The 20,130-nt window shown below is 39.1% G+C and overlaps 1 protein-coding gene across 2 annotated transcripts; it reads right to left on the bottom strand.

Annotated features, from left to right (window-relative positions):
* Nucleotides 1–1,091: 1,091 nt before the first annotated feature.
* Nucleotides 1,092–19,056, bottom strand: LOC111658470 (uncharacterized). 2 transcript variants are annotated; one of them, XM_023411022.2, is made up of 14 exons: nt 18,718–19,056; nt 6,957–8,522; nt 6,481–6,636; nt 5,608–5,706; nt 5,397–5,506; nt 5,250–5,308; nt 5,014–5,150; nt 4,733–4,867; nt 3,980–4,022; nt 3,760–3,797; nt 3,566–3,653; nt 3,056–3,251; nt 2,473–2,505; nt 1,092–2,109 (listed from the first exon to the last, which is right to left on the bottom strand). In XM_023411022.2, the coding sequence occupies exons 1-14, from the start codon at nt 18,767–18,769 to the stop codon at nt 1,981–1,983; spliced, it is 2,841 nt and encodes a 946-aa protein (XP_023266790.1). In that variant the 5' UTR covers nt 18,770–19,056; the 3' UTR covers nt 1,092–1,980. The 2 variants fall into 2 exon arrangements, with proteins under 2 accessions (XP_023266790.1, XP_023266791.1); XM_023411023.2 differs by lacking the exon at nt 2,473–2,505 and having other exon boundaries at nt 18,718–19,055.
* Between the last annotated feature and the right edge of the window lie 1,074 nt (nt 19,057–20,130).

Below are 20,130 nucleotides of genomic sequence, written 5' to 3' on the forward strand. Positions count from 1 at the left end.
AAATCAGAGAACACAAAGTAACTCTCTGTTCCTTTACATGTAATGGTTAAAAAGACCTGTCATCATATCTAGTGACTGCCTGCTTGCCTTTTCTTTTCTCATTTGCTTGGTTTGTTGTGTGTGTTTGTCACATCTCCTCTGTTGTTATTCTCCTACTACTGTGATACGGGTTTTACCTGCTTAACATGTATTTGTTGCAACTGCTTGCATTGTACAGTCCCTACTGTGTCACTTGTCTTATTCCATTTAGCTTTTTATTTTCTGTTCAGCTGCTTCGTGTTTTGCCAACATTTCTGTAAAGATTTACATGTGCAAATGCTTTACTATTATTTTAAACTAATTTCACATCTGGCCAAGGAACTCCATCTGAAAATGAATCTTTTCTAACACTGGCACATTTACAGTGATGCTGATTAATGTCACTGCTAGAGAAATAAATGAATATATATTTTAGTTACATTTTGATGGACATATAAACAAACCTGCAAAAAAAGAAAGTTTTCCAAAAAAGTCTAAATGATGTACAGTATGTCCTCAGAGGAGAACACAAGATGCCCCAATTATAAAAAAAAAAACAAAACAAGAATAACAGGTCTGAATACAGAAGTAAAAATTTAAAAAAAGAGGAAAAAAAAACAAAAAAAAACATCACACGCTATAAAGAATGAACAGAAGGCATTCAACTGAAAAAAAAAATCTTCAACAGCTTAAACAGTGATCTTTTCCTAATGTAGATCAGATCCTCTGAACCTGTGTCTTTAGTGTCTGCATCTTCAAGCAGCTTTTAGGTCACCACACTAGTTAAGCAGGGCTATATAACACAGTATGCAATTAATCAGTGATGGATCTGAATGTCTTAGTCCTCTCGCACATTTAGATTGGTTTAGAATTACAGACACTTTTAAGTTTTTATATGACAATAAAAGTCATATGAATTCAGATTACCTCCACATACATTTGTTTAATGATACAAATAAGCTGTAAAACACTGAGAAAGGCACAAGAGTTTGAATTATTGGCTGAAAAAGCTGTATAAGTGGTTATATAAGGTATTCACACTCACTGCATCCATCAATGATCTGACACAAAGCTTTATTTAAAGTAATTTATTTCCATTGCATACACACACTCAAACATTCTCTGCCAAAATTATTTACAAAAACTTTACACACTTATAAAATAGTGCACAGTCTCTGACACACAAGGATATATATATATATATATATATATATATATATATATATATATGTTCTTAGAAGAAATGTATACAAGTGATAATTGGCACATCCAGGAGGCAGGCTTTATCACCAGCTTTGCATAATGTTTCCTATATGTCATCAGACCATAATAACAGGCACATTTTGCAAGTACAGCTTCAAATAATACAGAAAGTACTCAGCTTCAGACAGCTACAATATAAATCCCTTTAAAAATACCCCGAACCAGGGATCCAGCCCCGTTAGTCATTCAAGATTTATCGTCGTAAAAATAATCATATCCTGAAAAAAAATATCTAGTAGCCCCAGAAAGCCCACATTCAATTTACTGTTGATTTCAGAAGAAACAGGTGGTAAACGTAACACACACTTAGTGCAATTAGCAATATAAGAAGCTTCATTTTAAAAGACTACAAAATGATTTCTTTAAAGCATAAAAAAGTCAAATGTACTTTTGAAAAAAAACAGGAGGACATTTATGTAGATTATATTGAGCAACAGTGACATCTACTGGTTATAATCAGCAAGAACAGACATGATGTACAATCTCACTTTAAAAAAAATGTTCCTGCTCATGAATGAATCTCTTTGGTGGCTGCTTCCCAGTTAAGGAGTGTTCTTTGTGATTTGCCGTGAATCCAAGCAAGTTCAAAAAAGTATAAATAACCTGGTCCTGGTTGAGTTTCCAATCAGTGACTTCTTTTTGATCCATCGTTTCTCACTCACTCTCACTACATGGATTTCACCCCCAGATGGCGAGATGTCAGTTTTTCTTCTCATCCCCTGGTAAGAAGTAGGGGTTCTCATGGCCTTGAACCAGGTAGGAGTAACGGGACGGATTTTTACCTTTGAAGGTCTTCATTGCATCTGGATCGAGATCGTACGATCCGGACTGAAATGTCAGTGAAAGCAGTCAGTGTATTAGTGTCTTTTAGATGTAGGGACTTCACACATTCACACACAAACACAGACAAAAGCCAAGTACGCATCGACAGTAACCACAGTCATCAATGTGCAGTGAAGAATTATTCATGACTATCCCCAAACTAGCATCAGCTGAGTTTCTTTGAACTGTCACTCACTAGATTTAACATGAAGATGAGAGCATGCTGCCTTCCACAACAATCACAGATCTCTCATGAAGCTTCCCAACACCTGTAAATCCCACCAGCGTGATTTTCACAGTGGCCCGTCTAAATCATCAGTATGGAGTATCAAGGCAAATCAGAATCTAGAAAGCAAAGCCGTGCCTTACCTTTTTCCATCCTCTCTGCTTCGGTTGAAACCCCTAAATCAACACACTGGGAGTCAGGCAAAGCCAGGAGCATGGGAGGGAGCTACGTGCTAGCACTACATTTACATTCTGAATGATTGGGTTAAACTCTCCTCTGAAGTGATACAGGATGGTCATGGATTTGATGATTTGCAGGTCAATAAACATCTAGTTGTTGAGGGTTAAATCGAAGCTAAATTTGATAGAAAAGCATTTAAAAGTCTGTTTCAGTGTTTGGCAAGTCCGACCTACACATTGAAACATAGTCATTGAAATTACATAGAAATAACAGTTAAACAGAAGCTAAAAAAACAAATTTTTCAAGCTAATTTAGCATGATTTTAACCTCGACCTAGATGTTTACCCCTGCAAATTATCAAATCTGTGCTTACAGTGTGGGTTTAACGTTAGTAACCAGGTTCAATCTGGATCAAGAAGGTGGGGAAACACTGGGAAAGTTAAGGGTTAATTTTGTGGATAATCAACACTATGCAAGACTGTCTGAGGATAAGTGGTAAGTCAATCAGACGACTGAGACAACAGAAGAACATCTGTGATAACTCACCAATCCGTTGCTTTGATGCTTTTTGTCCACCAAGGTTCGAGTGCTGCCCCCCTCTGTCATCTCCATGGAAGGAGCTGATTCCCAGTTAGTGGTGGCACGAGGGATGGGGGTGATGCCTGTGGGCCAGGGCTGGTTTAAGTCACCTGATGAGTACGGACTGCTGCTGTCGTCTGGCTTGCTCTTTGAGGATCTCCTCCTGAAATACAGACAACAGAGAGAGGAAAATGAAAGTTGTTGTTTTTTGTAGCTCAATAGTTAAAAACTAAAACTGAGTGACATGTTCCAACAAATGCACTATTTACTCATGTTTGGGTAACATTTGCTAAAAGCTATAGTGTCCAGCTGTTAAGAAATTACTGAGCCTTTTATAAAATATAAACTATTTGTCTCCTGTTTTATAGAAGTATATAAATGATCCTATGTGTCTAACCTCTAAATTCAACAAAACCTATCCCAGTTTTACATTTAAAAATAAATAAACTCTAGGGCTGGTGCTGGTAATGTTCTCACCAGCAGCAGTATATTAGCAAAGCCAGGATCAGGATGAGAAGAACTCCTCCCAGCACACAGGAGATGACCACCACTGCCAGCAGAGATGCTGCAAAGACATAATTTAAGACATATAATGAATTTAAGCAACTCAGTTCATACTTGTTACTACTGCTGCCACATAACTTTGCCTTTAAAACAGTTTTGTTACTCACAGTCATTGCAATTGAAGCCACTGTATCCAAATGCACAACTGGAAGAAAAAAAGAGCAGTTAAACACAATGAGATTCATTTTTTATGGTTGACCTGGAGCATCTTAACAGAGTTTAATTGGGGAAGCCAGTAACTTCCCATACACACAGTAATGTACAGACACCTCACAGCTGACATCTAAAACTCACCCTGTGCACCAAATTAAACATGTGTGTACTCACGGTTGGCACGTGTCTCCCACCGACCTCTGCCCACTTGGACAAGCTAGAAACAGAAACACAATAACTGAAACAAACAAACGTCCTGCGCCCGGAGACAGAAATGAGAACATAACAAGCTCGTGTTTCAGACTCAGTCACGGTAGAGAGAGACGTACTGTATGCCTGATTACACATATAACATGAGCACAATGAGGGCCTCTTCATATGGAGGCTGCATGATGACCTTTTCAAACAAGCACATATTATATTTTTCCTGGGATAGGAACTATATACATTATAATGTCTGACGCTAAAGGTCTTATTCTTTATTGGCTATTCCTACAGCTGATCTCCTTGGCCACAACCCTCCACACAGAGAGAAAGCTGTGATTCTTCCACTCGTTTCCAGGGAAACAACCCCGTTAAAAAGAAATAAATTTAAGAGATAAATGAAGTAAGGGTCAAGGTCGGCGTGGAGAAAAGGCTACAGCTCTTGACCTTGTCTTGCAGTCTCGCTCCCTGTTGTTTCTCCCCCTCATTCTCACACTCAAGTATTTCAGCCAGGATAAGAGGTTTTTGTTACAGTTCTCTTGAATGTAGCTCAGCTGGGAAATTTTCAATCAGACGCTGTGGTTCGTCTGTTCTTATAGCAGCAGAGCACAATAAAGAATTTTAAAATGTAAAAGGCATGACATAATTACTAGAGCATTACTCAGACTTTACACTAGTGGTGATAAAGGAGATAAATAAAGAATATTGAACAGTTGATTTTACCTCTGCAGATTTTCTCTGAGTATATGTTGGAGATGTAGCCATCTTTGCAGGAACAAACAGGCTTGCCATCTGTAATTTTGCACACTGCAGTGGAGACATCACAAGGTAACGGCTCCTGCTCACACAGGTTATTACCTATGACAGAGTGCATATAAAAGACATGTATGAGTTAAAACCATCTTGAAATAACATATTATAACCTGTGGCTCATAAATGTCAGGTTCCCCTCCAAAATCAAGCTACGCTTCCCTTGACTTGGTTAGTGTACTTGCAGCACTTACATTTAAATGTAGCATTAATCAATAATCCATTGGAGGCTGAGTTGGCTATAGCTTCACCAATGGCTCGATCAACAGACTCTTGAGTGGCGTTGGTGTTTTTAAAGATGTTATTTACAGTTGCTCTTACACTTCCTGGTCTAGAGGATTATAGAGAAGCACCAAAAGAGATTAAAAATCTTCTGTAACCTGTGACATAATGTGTTTGTGCAGCAGAGAAAGAAAGAGAAAGTACTCACTGAAGTTGCACAACATCAGATTGTATATACCCCGGCTGATTTTTGAGGGCATCTCTGAGCTGTGAAACAGGACAAATGTGGTTTAATGAGTGAGAGAGGGGGCATTTATTTTAACTACTCAACATGCTTTGTGAGCTCAGGACCTACCGCTGATGAGATGTCAGCCGCCGTCATCTGGAATATCGCCGAGGACCTGTTGCTCATTTCAGGTTGAAATGTCAAGGACGTCAAATGAAGATCACCTGAGAACACTTGAGCTGAGTGAAGAAAATGAGGGTCTTTCAGCAAAGATTTCAATACCACCATCCTATTACGATCTCATCATCTGACCAGACATTAAGTGTTGTTACGTTCTTACCAGTTGTACAGGCACCATCCTGCAGGAAGCTACCAGAGATACACTGACACGTGCCATTGAGACAGATGCTTTCAGATGGGCACGGGACGAAAGGACACACTGATGAGAGATTAAAGTCAAATGATGCATTAAACAACCGACAAACTGTTTTTTTTTTTCCTTACATGAACTGCATTTGTCACACCTGGCATAACCATTTTTTTGGCCACCTGGGGGCAGTGGAAAAAAGTTGCAAACAACATTGACATATTACTTTTTAAGTTTATATGATGAACTAAATTTATTTACACACTCAGCATACAAAGCGACGTCATCATTCATTTTGAATTGTGTTTCTGGCTACCTGGTGAATGTAAGTCCAATATCCACTCTCTTCTCTTTTAGCTGCTATCTGTGTGTGCTATCAGCTCTCTGCTTTTTGGAGCTTGTTCATTCGTGAGAGTGAACCAAAACAGTAAACCTGTGGGCCGGACAGCTAAAGAAGGAGCTAAAGCTTGCTATAAAGCTCCATAAAGCCGAGAACAGTACAGATTCAGGTGATAATTCTCTGTAGGTGACCTTGTTTTCGCATTGTCATTTGATACATTGTTATTATAAAAATATCGATTATAGCTGCTTTAACTTCCAGTGCAATACATTTCTTAACCATTTTAGCATGAAATAGATGAAAACAATCATCTCTAGTAACATGGCTCCATGTTTACGTAGGATTTTATTCAAACCAAATTAAATTCAGCAACTAATTCACCTATTTCAACATGAAGCACTTACTTTTTTCATGTTACGCTTTTCTGATTTAGTTGATTGATGATAAATCATCTGCAGTATTGTTTAACTGGACTATGATTAAACACTGAAGAGAAAGTTACTGACCAGTGACTGGTGGACTCGGGGTGGGTGGGGCTGTTGTGGTGGAGTTGTGAGTGGTCATCTCTGTTGGCCTCAGGGTGGTCAAAGGGATGGTCCCATTGCCAGTAGCTGGTTCAGTTGAATGAGTCAAAGTGGTGATTTGTGTACTGTGGCCGGTCACTGTACCAGGAAGAAATATGTAAAGATCAGCTCAAGGACATTTAAACAGACAGAACTGCCAATATCAATATAGCTTGTAAAATACAGTAAAATATTATGCATAAAGCACAATTAGATGAAAATTACCATTATTCACCTAAACATAGAGAAGTTTTCAAAACAGCGAACAATGTAGATTTGACAATAAATGTGACATGATGGATTTAACATTTATGACCTTCCACAAAAAAACTTTTACTCAGATTTCTGTCCCACCTGCATGTTATAGTATAAAATTTTGTAAGAACACACATCAGCACTCATCATGCTGTTAGTCCTACCTCCTGGGGTTGTTGCTGAGGGACTAAGGGTGGTGGTATTTCCAGTGGGGGGTGCGGTGCTACTGCCTGGGAAAGTGTGTGGAGGGACAGAGCTGGAGGTGGAGTTGGAAGCAGGTGAAGAGGATGGGGATCCAGCTGTGGTGTTTGTGCTGATGGTGGAGAACGAGGTTGTGGGAGTGGATGCAGGAGAGGTGTTGGTAGAGTTTGTAGGTGTAGCTGTAGTTAGTACAGCTGTAGAGTTTTCTGGTGTGACAGGATTTGTAGTTGTTGTGTTGTTGCTGGTTTGTGTGTTTGTGGGAGCTGGAGCTGTTGTGCTGTTGCTCGGCTGTGTCATGGCTGTAACAGTAGTTGTGTCATTGTTTGTTTGTGTGATCGGTGTACTAACAGTTGTGTCATTGTTTGTTTGTGTGATCGGTGTATTAACAGTTGTGTCGTTGTTTGTTTGTGTGATCGGTGTACTAACAGTTGTGTCGTTGTTTGTTTGTGTGATCGGTGTACTAACAGTTGTGTCGTTTGTTTGTGTGATCGGTGTACTAACAGTTGTGTCGTTTGTTTGTGTGATCGGTGTACTAACAGTTGTGTCGTTGTTTGTTTGTGCGATCGGTGTACTGACAGTTGTGTCGTTGTTTGTTTGTGCGATCGGTGTACTAACAGTTGTGTCGTTGTTTGTTTGTGCGATCGGTGTACTGACAGTTGTGTCGTTGTTTGTTTGTGCGATCGGTGTACTAACAGTTGTGTCGTTGATTGTTTGTGCGATCGGTGTACTAACAGTTGTGTCGTTGATTGTTTGTGTGATCGGTGTACTTATAGTTGTGTCATTGTTTGTTTGTGTGATCGGTGTAAATATAGTTGTGTCATTGTTTGTTTGTGTGATCGGTGTAAATATAGTTGTGTCATTGTTTGTTTGTGTGACCGGTGTACTAATAGTTGTGTCGTTGTTCGTTTGTGTGACCGGTGTAAATATAGTTGTGTTGTTGTTTGTTTGTGTGATCGGTGTACTAATAGTTGTGTCGTTGTTTGTTTGTGTGATCGGTGTACTAATAGTTGTGTCGTTGTTCGTTTGTGTGATCGGTGTACTTATAGTTGCGTCGTTGCTAGTGTGTGTGAATGGTGTACTTGTAGTTGATGTGTGATTGCTGGTCTGTGTGTGACCTGGGGCAGGTGTGGTGGTGGCATTTGCAGTCTCACTGTCGTTGGTGGGGTGGCTTGTCTCTGGGTTTATGGTGGACGGTGTTGCAGCAGTGGGTGGAACTGATGGATTTTCAGTTGAGCTGCCAGTGAAGTCAGTTATGGTGCTGTTGACTGTTTCTGTAGTAATCCTGGAGTCGGTGCTTGAATAGGAGAAAGTTGTCTCTTCGTGGGTGATGGATGGTTTCGCAGTTGTATATTCTGTCGTGTCATTTTCTCTAGTTGTAATTGAAGCTGTGAAGTTCTCTGTAGTGAATGGCGATGTAAAACTGGTTGTTGTTGTGTTGCTGCTTGTTGTTACAGTTGTGTAAGAGGTTGCAGGAGTGGTGGATGTCTCATTGATGAAACTATTTGTGGTGGTATTATCTTCTGTCGTTCCTACAGTCAAAAGAAAAGCACAAAAATAATTAGCTTCCATCAACATCAGAGACACATATCTGGCTCTTTCGCTGCTAAATGCTCCTCTAATCACTAACTTTATCCGTCCACCTTGTGGTGTTAAGCAGGTAGTGTACAGTGTTTTATCAGAGCTTGTTGCTGCTGGAAATAACACTGTTGAGAGCAGTCAGAGTGAACCGAAACAACAAGCTAAAGGATGCTAAAACACACCCTGTAGAGCTGAGGGATAATTCTCTGAGTCTGTCACTAGAAGAATCACCTTTCACATACAAGCAGTCATTTGATCCACTGTTCTGTATTGATTATAGCAGCTTGAAGCTGTTTAATGTCCACATTACAGCTTATCAGTTTAATTATGCAATGCAATTCCATGTCATTGTAGTTGTCTTAATATGTTCACATTCACAGCAAATTCGAGGCATGAATATTATATTACATTATAAGTGTTCTCAATGTTTCAAATTCAATTTGATCACATACCTTCTACAGGAAAGTAGAGTGAGTCTGTTGTGTAATATGACATTTCTGAAAATAAACTTAGTTTGTGGACTAAACTGTCCACAAACTTATCCCATTATAATACACATGGCTCTTTACACTTTTCAACAAAATATATCAAGAATATGATATCAAATAAGATAATGTTGCTGTTAGTTGTTCATTTTCAATATGACAGCTTTTCAAACCTTGGCTTTAGTTTTTCCAGAGTTTTTTTTAGAACACCTAATCTTATGAAAATCAACACATTTCATTTGAGCAGTTTGTGTGACTACATTGGCATACTGTGAATAAAATTAAATGTGAATTTCAAACTTTGCATCTGGTGTTAAACATTTTCTATAAAAGTGTAAAACGGCTGATGGTTTAGTAGGTACCTTTAAGACAGATTTTAAGGCTTTATCACAGAGGGCAACAAGGCTGTGTCTTGAATAAACATTGAAACCTAAGTGCATAAAAAGTAGAACAGAACTGTGACTCAGCAGATAAGAGCTACCGTAAGTGACTGCTGTTTACAACACCAAGATGTGTTGGCCACAAGTGCCGTGAACTTAATTTGACCACGTTGAAAGAAAGATTTGCCTCCTATTTGTTCAGTGTGCTGCCGTGATGCCTGTTCCCATTTAGCCTGCTCCCACTCTCTGCTTTGTGTTTATAGGGGAACAGAGGAAGCCAGAGGGTAGCTTGAGGAGTGCTACAAACAGTGGGAGGTCTTTGATAATGGCTTAGCCTGTTTACCTCAGCTCCTCATCTGTATGCATTGAATGATTACATTCATGGCCCCTTTTCAGCAGGAAGAGAGAGAACATGCTGCTAAGAGCCAGTGGACGCCTTACACAAACTGTTCCCTCCGGTAAGTCATCTCAATAGCACAAGGAAGTGGTGAGAAAACCAAGACTAACATCAGATCCTGAGCATGATTTGATTATTTTCTGTGTGTGACTTAATGTATTTATCACTTAGTAACCAAGACTCATTTAGAGATAAAAAAACCCCCCACAGGTTCCACACACCCTGTGACAGCAGACTTTTATGGATACCCACCTTGTATTAAGACAGTGGAACAAGGCATTAAGCAAGCAACGATGATACATGAGGAAGTAATGGAAGATTGGAAAACATATAGTCTCAGATGACGTTTTTAACAGTCATAAAGTAAAGGAGTGGCAGAGTTAGGCATCTATATGTGAAGCAGCATAGCGTGAGATCATTGCTGTAAAATACACATGTATCATTTTGTGACTGGCTCATCTAGATTAAGACTTAAGGCCAACGGACTAATCTTACTGGATGACCAGAGATCAAGATTAATGAAAAACCTCTTAAATCAGATCTAGTCGACCCTGCCTTGATTAGCCCTGTGAGTTACATTTTCCACTCTAACATTTGGAAGGACTTGTGTGTTCCCATGAACGACTGAACTGAAGGTTAAGGGTTTCACCATGCACTTAATCCCTTCATACTTTGCATTCAAGTAAAATCTCACATGAGTTTTATCTGCAGCTAACAAAAAATTTCAAAAATCACATTTCTCAGATTCCTATTGCTGTATTGAAACAGCGCAGCCAGTTTCAGTTTACAATCTATCCTGTACATTAATCAGAGGTGTGTGACCCAGCCTACTATGGTAGCTAGGTGCCTGTGTCTGTGCCTGTGGAAGTCCTCAGCAGTTTAAAAATACAGTTTGTAATACACTCAATCAATCAACATACAAGAGTAGCATTCACTCTAATGGTGTGGACACATAAACTCAGGCAAAGAGCCTTATCAGCTCTGTGTGTGTGTGTGTGTTTGTGTGTGTGTGTGTGTGTGTTGAGAAACCACTTTCCTATCAAAGTCTTTCATCTCCACATAACTGTCTGAATAGAAAGTTTATCTCTTTGTCTAGTTTGTGATACACCCAAACTAATCATAATTAGAGAGAAAATAGGTTGTATCTGAGGGATGCTTTTCCAATGAATTAATTTTATTTTCCTCTCAAAACCAATCCTGAAAACAAGTGCTCAAAATTTAATTTTTCCCCCAGTAGTCTTACCTGTACTTTGTGTTTAGTTCTAATTTTAGCAAATGGTAGCATGCTAACACACAAAATCAAGATGTTGACTACTACTAAATGTAGTATAAATATCCATGCCCCCGTCAAGATGAGCTGTAATCTCTTTGTTGATCTCCTGACTTTTTCTTTAGCACCATCATCAGGTCAAAATGTATTTAAATGGAGATTTAAAGATGTAAATTATTACATTATTCAGTGCTAATTAGCAAATGTTAGTATGCTAACACACTTAGATAGTCAACATGGTGACCTACTAAACATCAACATGTTAGCATTATCATTGTGAGCATGTTAGCTTGTTGAGATTAGCATTTATCTTAATTCATCCCTGTGCCTATAGGTTATGGCCTTACAATGCTGCTAGTAGCCTATGGAAGTAGGCTACTTTTGTTTTAGCCTGCCAGCAACATCTTTCAAACAATAAGCTACTTAGAAAGATGCAGGTACATGATGCAAAGCTCTTGAATTGAATTCATTTCTGAGCATTCAATGTGAAGTAATTAATTTGCTAATCTCAGTTTAATCGTTTTAATCAGGATGTGGGTAAATCAGCCTCACTAACCTTGCTAACATTGATTGAAGCCCAGGGTTCATAAAAGCCTCATGTTACAAAAAACCCCAGTAAGTTTAGGAAGATATTTGATAACTTAAAGGTGTTACATTGGTTCTTGATGATTAGTTAATGTCAGATTTGATAACCATGACATTGTGATGAGTTTTTTACCACTTTAAAGGTCTTAATGTCATCTATATCAACTTGTATAAGGCTATTACATCCAAGACTATATTAAGTCTTACATCGCAAACACACAATGGAAGAGAGGCTGCTGTTTGGAGGAATTACAAAATTATTCCTTATATTGTCAGCACTGCCACTACGATGCAACACAAACTTGAGAGGTTTTCTGTGTGATATCATTTCTAAAGTTCCCTATATTCTTGTGATTCATCTACATGCAAATTCTAATATGAGGTTAGCATTACAGTGTCACTTACAATTACACTCTACTACAATGACCTTGTAAAGGCTCAGTTCTTTCCATGTAGCCTTCACAAGCAGTTATTATGGTTTGCTTATGTTCTGATGTTGCTGAGAGGATGTTACAGCTGAGACCATGAAAATATGCTGATGAGACTTTTACCCACCCATTTTTACAATGTGAAATTGTAATGAAGTTTTGGTCGGATTTAAATGCTTATATTTTTGTAATACTAAAGTGTCCCATTGTTTGACTTTAAAAGATATAATATGTTATTATGACAATAAGAGAGAAAAATCTCTTAACTATGTTGGTAAAGTTTTTATTTTATTTGGAAAATTCTTTATTCATACAGAGAAATTCTTAAAATCACAACTCTCTCTCTCCCTTTTCTTGATGGAATTTAGCCTTGTCCCTTATAAACAATAATGAATATTATAAGAATATTTTCAACGAAACCCCTTGAAATTGACTATTTTATGTTTTTGTAATGGTATTTATTATTTTTATACTTTTGGAAGTATAAATACATCAATGTATTCAGACGTGCATTTAATATTTTAATTATAATTTCTTGTATACTTTTCAGAATCTTTGTTGTTGTCAGCTCTCATATCGATGTGTATGTGTACATTTTGTACTTGACATATTTTGTACAATTTGTTCATTAATAAATTTGAAAAAAGAAAAATGTGTATTGATTTACATGAACGAACACTGTAGTTCCTCCTTCCACTGCCATTTTCACAAATAATGTGTGCTTCCACCTTAAAAGTTCAGTGCTGCTTCTCAGTTCCCATTTACTTGGAAATGTCAGCCGTAAATGAAGCACACAGAATCAACAGCGACAAAGTTTCACAGAGCAACTATGATGCCCTAGTTAAAGATTGATACAACAATAGCTGCAACAATGTGTGTTTAAGCTTACCCACAGACCACAGCATTTCTTCCACAGCATGCTTAGTTTGCTAGCAGCACAACGCCTTTGTTTTTTGACATTGACAGAGCTAGTACAGCGTGTGGGTCCCCTGGGATTGTGACGTTTCCATGAGGCTGGAAAAGTTTATTAAACCCATATAAAACAATGTAAACAGACCGACAGTTGAAACAGTGGCGTAATTAAGAGCACACTCTGCAATGCATGTCTAACAGGGAGCCTCGTCTCTAAGGATTTAACCTACAGCCGGATAATCCCCTGCAGACACAAAAGGGATGACTGGGTCAGGCAGGGTGACAAGTGGGCCTAAGGTCGGTCTGCGAACACACACTTAGGAGGATATGGATAAGAAAGTCCGGCTTTGCCTACTGCGAGCTATTTCTTAGGTCCTACTCAACAACTGCTACTTGGTTTGACAAACTATCACTGTAATGAAGCCACTTAAAAACTGCCATGCCTCTCGATTGCTATCGTTCCCCTTCTCTCTCGACGTAGAAATCAAACAAGTACAGTGAGGGAGTGTGTCTGTTGCCAAGGAGATGTCTGCCTGTCAAAGCTTTGCCTCACATCAAATCACTAACAGAAACAGAGTAACAGAAATGGAGAGCGAGAGAGGCAGAGCTAGACTAGCCCTTCATTTCAGGGGATTTCTATTCATGCAACACACTAGCACTCCTGTGAAGTACCTGTTAATGAAGTGACTGTCAGATCCAGTTCCCCCAACACACATCCTCAACTTCCTGTCCACGCTGCCACTCCCTAGGAGTAAATCCTTGTCTGCATTGATGACACAACTCATGTTGGAGGATACTAATTCCCAGAGGGAATCCTGCAGGCAAACAATCACCTCGTTTCTTAATGCTGCCATGAAATATTTCCAGTTTATAAGCATGTTCCTGTAATAGTTCTTTATCACAGACAGCAGCACTGAAAGAAGGACGGAGCTGATTAAGGAATGCACACAGAGCTGGAGGTGAGCTGACAGGTTGTGACCCAACAGTCAGGAAGAGCCTGAGGCATAAGGCAGGATCTCATTAGGAGACAGAGGAGTCATGTGGAGAGCTGACCTATAGTGATGTGTGTGTGTGTGTGTGTGTGTGTGTTTGTGTGGAGTGCCCGTGTTTCAGAAATCATGTAGTATGACATCTGAAACACGCTGATCAAAGAAGAGAATGCTGGAGGCATACTGGACTACGGCTCTGTGCTAATTACAGGTCACACAGTGGGTCCCCTTGCTAGCTAATGAGAGCGAGCATGTCTAACATACTGCTTTATGAACTCCTAATATTTAAAGGTGCCCATCCCTGCATTACAAACCTCACGGTACACACACACACACACACACACACACACACACACACACACACACACAAACACACACAGAGATGCAAACATTTCAGTTTCCTACAGCGTCCATTGCTAAGGGGAAACCTGGCCTGGGGGCTGGCACATCAAAGAGACACATCTTACGTTGGCTCAACACGTGAGGACACAGAGGAAGCTTTTATTTTCATCAACCAACAGTCCATCATCTGGCTGAGCGTCTCATGTCAACAGTCCTGATCTGCGGACACAGCCGCGCCTTTTGTGGTGGACGTGTAGAGCTAGATTACATTGTTAAAACAAATTTCTTCATGTTTAAGAATTAATGAATTTTTTACTTATTAATAGATATTATTTATTTTCATCACAGTTTACTTGGAAATATTAACTTGCAAAAGTGAATAAAAAAGTAAACATGATACGATCATATTTTCATGATACAATCCCTCTGAAAGTTTTAATTAACATTTTAAAATCTGCAATTATGCATAAAGAATGACTGATAAATGTTTGATAAACTGATAAATTGACTTCAATCATCTAGTCGCAGTAATATTATCACTCAATGATACAAGAAGAAGATGAAGAAAAATTAAAGCTCTGTCCTGCTAGGATTTTGCCCTTTTCCATCTGGACTGTCACATAAACATCATCTTGGCCCGGACTGTGGCTCTTCCTGCTGCTGACGAGACAGGCGTGATGCCTGACACACACATGTGCAGCCCAACACAAACGTCTCAGCACAGGGGAAAAAAACCACAGATGTTTACAATTACAATCACATGAAGATACACAGAGTAGCACAGAAGACAAATTTAAAGAAGCTACTATATATCTTATCTCACTCTCTATTATATGTCATACTGTGAGTCCGTTTCTTTGGTTCCTCTGTCATCAGACGGTCTCCAATTTAAGGGGCGTCCTCAATAGGAGGAAGCTGACAGAAATGAGCTCTCTGTATCTGAGCAAACACAGCTCTTATACTGTAACTCGGAGGTAACAGATGGCTCCCTGGAGCAAGAGCTCACTCATAGGGCATCTGCACATATCATATCCAATTAAAGCTCCGCCAGCACATGCTTTCCAATTACAGAGTGAGATTTACTGCCCTGGAGCAGGTCTAATCCAACAGGATAGAGCAGGAACACAGCGACAGAAGGAGAAAAGACAGAGGAAGAAACGGCAGCAAAAACAGCAACAAGTGTACATGAAAAGTGGATGTACAAAACAATATGTGCCAGCAGATGGGAGGGCGTCAAATGAGGAAGATGAAATCGGTAATCAATATCAAAAAGAAACACAGTGGGGTGGAACTGAGTAATACATAAACAAGCACTCCTCTTCATTGAAACTGAGCTCTTTGAGTACTTTCCTACTGCCCTTTATCTGTTTGATTCTCTCCTACTCTCTGTGCTCACATATATAGTATTTTAATATGGCAGAATTTCCAAATAAAGCTGTTCCCTTTTACATGTTTTTCTGCTTCTGTTGTCAGACAAAGGAACAAGTATGAATCAATGACTGAAACCCGGCCCATTAAGTCTACATGTTAACCAGCAGTCACTTCCAAGCTGCTGCTCTGCACTACTAAAATCCTGATTTTATAACTCCAACATCATCTGACAAAATCACCATACGAATAAGTAAAACCAGCAGCTGTTCTGTGATTTTGGTTTGTAAAATGATCGCTCACAGAAAAAGTAAAATTCACGTCAGATCCCGTGCGGTCAGCATAGAGGGTATGGTGGGAAAGTCCAACATCGCTTTCACGAGGCAATACTGGCAACTCTCTTCTACAGAAAGTAGCTTTGTACAAAAAGTTGCTAGATTTGTCGTGAGGTGATTTATCGAAAAGAAGTCAATGAAGGGGCCTGAAAAGTCTGTAAATTTAACAACAAAGGCGCTAAGTTGCGAACATCACTTGTTTGCGCCAAATCATTTTGAAAGAGCAACAACCAAGGGGGGACACTCCAACACTTGGCCAGCCGATCAAAGGTGTTACCTTATCATTCAGTCACATGCCATTCGGTTGACCAATGACATAACTTCATCACTCAGTCAGTCAACGACATTCATGTTTATAGGCCAGTTTTTCATTGTCATATATAGAAGTAAATTGAAAATCTTATGATTTTAGACTGGTTTTAACATTTCGTATAGGTAGAGGAAGAGAAAAATAATTAATCAAGAAAATAATAATCTGATTAATTGATAATGAAAATAAACCTAGTTGCAGCCCTACATGAATCTGACTACTTTCTCATGCCTACAACCGTCTGTTAACTCCTTAGCAGATCTTACATTGTCTAATAATGACCTAACGATGACTAGCCAGCAAAACATGACATGTGGAGGAGATATGACAACTGTGTGTGGTGTGAGGGGAAGCAGTAGCAGAGGAAGGAGAGAGTCAGGCATTTAATGTACTTTGTGCCTTTCTCTCAGGAAGATTTCTTGCAGGGTAGACAAGAAAATGTGGCGCCAGACTCAAGGGAGGAAGATCACGACCCTCAAGAGGTCTTTAATCTTTACTGCTACTTCAGACACACTCAGTCATGCCCCAAACTGTAGCCTGCATCACCTCCCAGCCTTCCTCCATCTAGCTCTGACTCTGTGTTTCTATACAAGCAAGACACATGACAGGAGGGGAAACATGTAAACAGCCTGCAGGCTTCCAGTGAGGCTCCAGCACATGACAGTGACCAACTCTCAATCTTCCCTTAAACACAAGAGATGCAGAGAACAGAATGATACAAAATAATACAAAGGGTGACCAAAGGGTGACCAATGGATTTAACTGCAACTAAGCTTAGCGACACAGTGTACAGTGGAGGGTTCATCAAAATTCCTCAGGCAGCTTCACCACGCTGTCGAGGGGGTCTGCTCATGCGCACACACACGCATGCACACACACGCACACACACACACACACACACACACACACACACACACACACACACACACACACACACACACACAGTAAACTTTGTGTGTGAAGTGTGCTGCACTTCAGGGAGCTGACTGTTGTTTGACCAATGCCTCCTTGCTGGCATCTGTCCAAGCCCATAAGCTTTGAGTCACACTGAAGGACCAGTGAGTCAGGGGTAGAGGCTGTCTTGGGAAACCCCGCCCACGAATGTGTAGTGGAAAAAAAAAGAAGAAATTATGTATGTGTCTTCAAAAACTTGAATAAATGGAATAAGACACCTCTTTAATTAAGGATCAGAAGGCAAATCCCCTTTCCTGTAAGGCAGAGACTAAACAATAGCTGCTAGATAGTTTTCACTAACAGGATGTGGATGACTTGATGTGTTTTTGTATGATTTACACAACTGTTTATTTCTTCTTTTTTTTTTTTTTACCTTGTATCAATTCTTTGTTCATGTCATTCCATTTTCTAGGTTTTCAGTTCTTATTTGATAATGTACAGTATGTTAATATCAGGCAGTGAATGCCTTTCCATTTCTTGATAAAGGTTAGTGGAAGTAAGTTCAGCCCTTTATCATCCCAACCCTGACAAAGTCTGATATGTTGCAACATTATAATATCAACAAACCAAATCAACTTTCTATGAATGTTTTTAAATAAAATAAATTGCACTGACGTTCTTGCGTGTGCTTTTCTGTTAAACCACATCCCCCTCATAAGACACTAACTAAAACATAATAGATAATAAAACTAATAGATAGTTTTGCCAGTAATTAAATTCTAGTAAAATTTACTTTATATACTATATTTACTTCCATATTATGATTATGTTATTTACAGGAAACACTACAGAAATTCTTAAGCTATATTAACCTTCAGAATATGTTCATGAGTTGCGGGCCATGGTTTAAGTTGTACAGATGGGTATGTGTAGGGGCCAAATCAGACATAAAATAGGCTAGATATGATGTTGATGATACATATGAAGATAAATCTAGTGTGGAGTAAAATACCCAAAAGTAGTTCCAATTAGCTCCACCTGAGCAACGACAGAAGCAATAGAAATGCTAGTAATAAGTTTAAAAATAATCAATATTGATATTCAATTAATATAATAAGTAGAAAATAAATAAACCTCACAGGGTCCATTTTCCTGTATAAGGAATACTTACTTTTAAACTTTGGTATACTTTTGCTGATTAAAAACTAACTGTGGGCTACTTTTACTTAAGTGACATTTATACTTTGATGGATTAATTTAGTGATAAGTAGTTAGAATGTGTTTGAGGCAAAAGTACAATTAAAACTTAATCCGTGTTGTCTACAGTTAAACTAGTAAAAAGAGTATTTCCAGGCTTCAGGTCATATTACCCAATCAAACGCGTGGTGTGTCGATAGAAAGACAATTATAAACGATTTGGCAGCTTAGTACACAGTATAAACTTCACTCACCTCTGCTGACAGCAGCCAGGAGACACGCGACCCGCAGACAGTTGAGAAACATGGTTCAAGTCTCCGGTTCTTCTGAGGGAGCCGGTGATGAAGTCTCGTGTAACGTTGTAACAGTGAATATAACGGTGCAGCACAGACGTGTTGTCCACCAGGCTACTACAGGTGGCTCAGACTGGAAGCTGCAGCCTCCGACAGCATTAAAAGCTTTAGTCCCTCCTCTGATTGGACCGGCGCTGCTGTCACTCATCATTACTGCGCTGGGGCTGCTTGGCTCTGCCCCCGGCCTCCACCTAGGGACCAGTGCTTGACCATAAACCTGTCACCAACAGTACAGAGAAGAAGAAAGCCACCACAGTAAAGATCTATTTTAGATCTATTTTAGATCTATTTTAAATCTTTAGAGTGTGCAAATAAGTGCCTTGCGTAAGGACAGTTGGGCAGGGCAGCATGACATCAGTGCTGGTCATCATGACAGATAAATTCATGAGGATATTTTATGTTACAGCAAAACAAGGTTCTTTTAAAATATTTTGAAAAGACAAATGTAACTATTATATTGTAATAACTGTCAGAATATTAAAAACATGATGGAAAATTCACAATACTGTAGAAAAAACAAGGGTCTTGAGCTTGGTTGGTTACTACCATACAGTCTACGGTGACTACTCAAAAATTCTAAAACAGCACAAATTTTATCCAAAGTGCTATGAGGCTAACAGTAGATTCAGAAACTCATCAGTTCAAGCTTGCACTGCAAACTGATATTTCACCAAGTTAATACATCACGGAGGGTAATCGCTGTACCCTTACAGAAATTGAGGAACACAATTAGAAACATAAGTGTTTTGACATTTCACTGGTCAACAGCAGTTGACTTTGTCCAAAGGTCAGTGTACGTCAGGGCAGAACTAAAAAAAAAAGAAAAGAAATCGGAACCTTAGGCACTGCAAACATCCGTCACAACAATGCTAATGCTAATGTTTCTGGGGCTGTAACTACAGAAGCACAGAGATGTTTTGAACAAAATGCTAAAATTCTCACAGTACTGCTGATATTAAGTAGGTAATATTGCTAAACTTTACATCTTAGGTTAGCTTGTTAGCACATATTTGTTGAAAAGCACTTAAGACAAGACAAAGGTTGATGGGAATTATGTCAGCAGTTTTGCAGATATTTGGTTTCTAACCAAAGTATTGAGCAAATTCCAATTTTGGCCTAATGATGACCTGAAGTTTAGGGATCACCAGGGTTACAATAATTCATCCTGAGGGGGGCATGGATGTGCACCAAGCATTCATGACTATCCATCCACCAGCTGTTGAGACATCTTACTAAAAATCAAAAAAGCCAATCTTGTGGTGATGCTAAAAGAAAAGTCAGGAGATCACTAAAAACTTTAAAAAAAAAAAAAAA

The sequence above is a fragment of the Seriola lalandi genome, unplaced genomic scaffold (genome assembly GCF_002814215.2).
Source record: "Seriola lalandi dorsalis isolate HSWRI2012SDOR001 ecotype SW California unplaced genomic scaffold, Sedor1 jcf7180002054443, whole genome shotgun sequence".
NCBI lineage: Eukaryota > Metazoa > Chordata > Actinopteri > Carangiformes > Carangidae > Seriola > Seriola lalandi.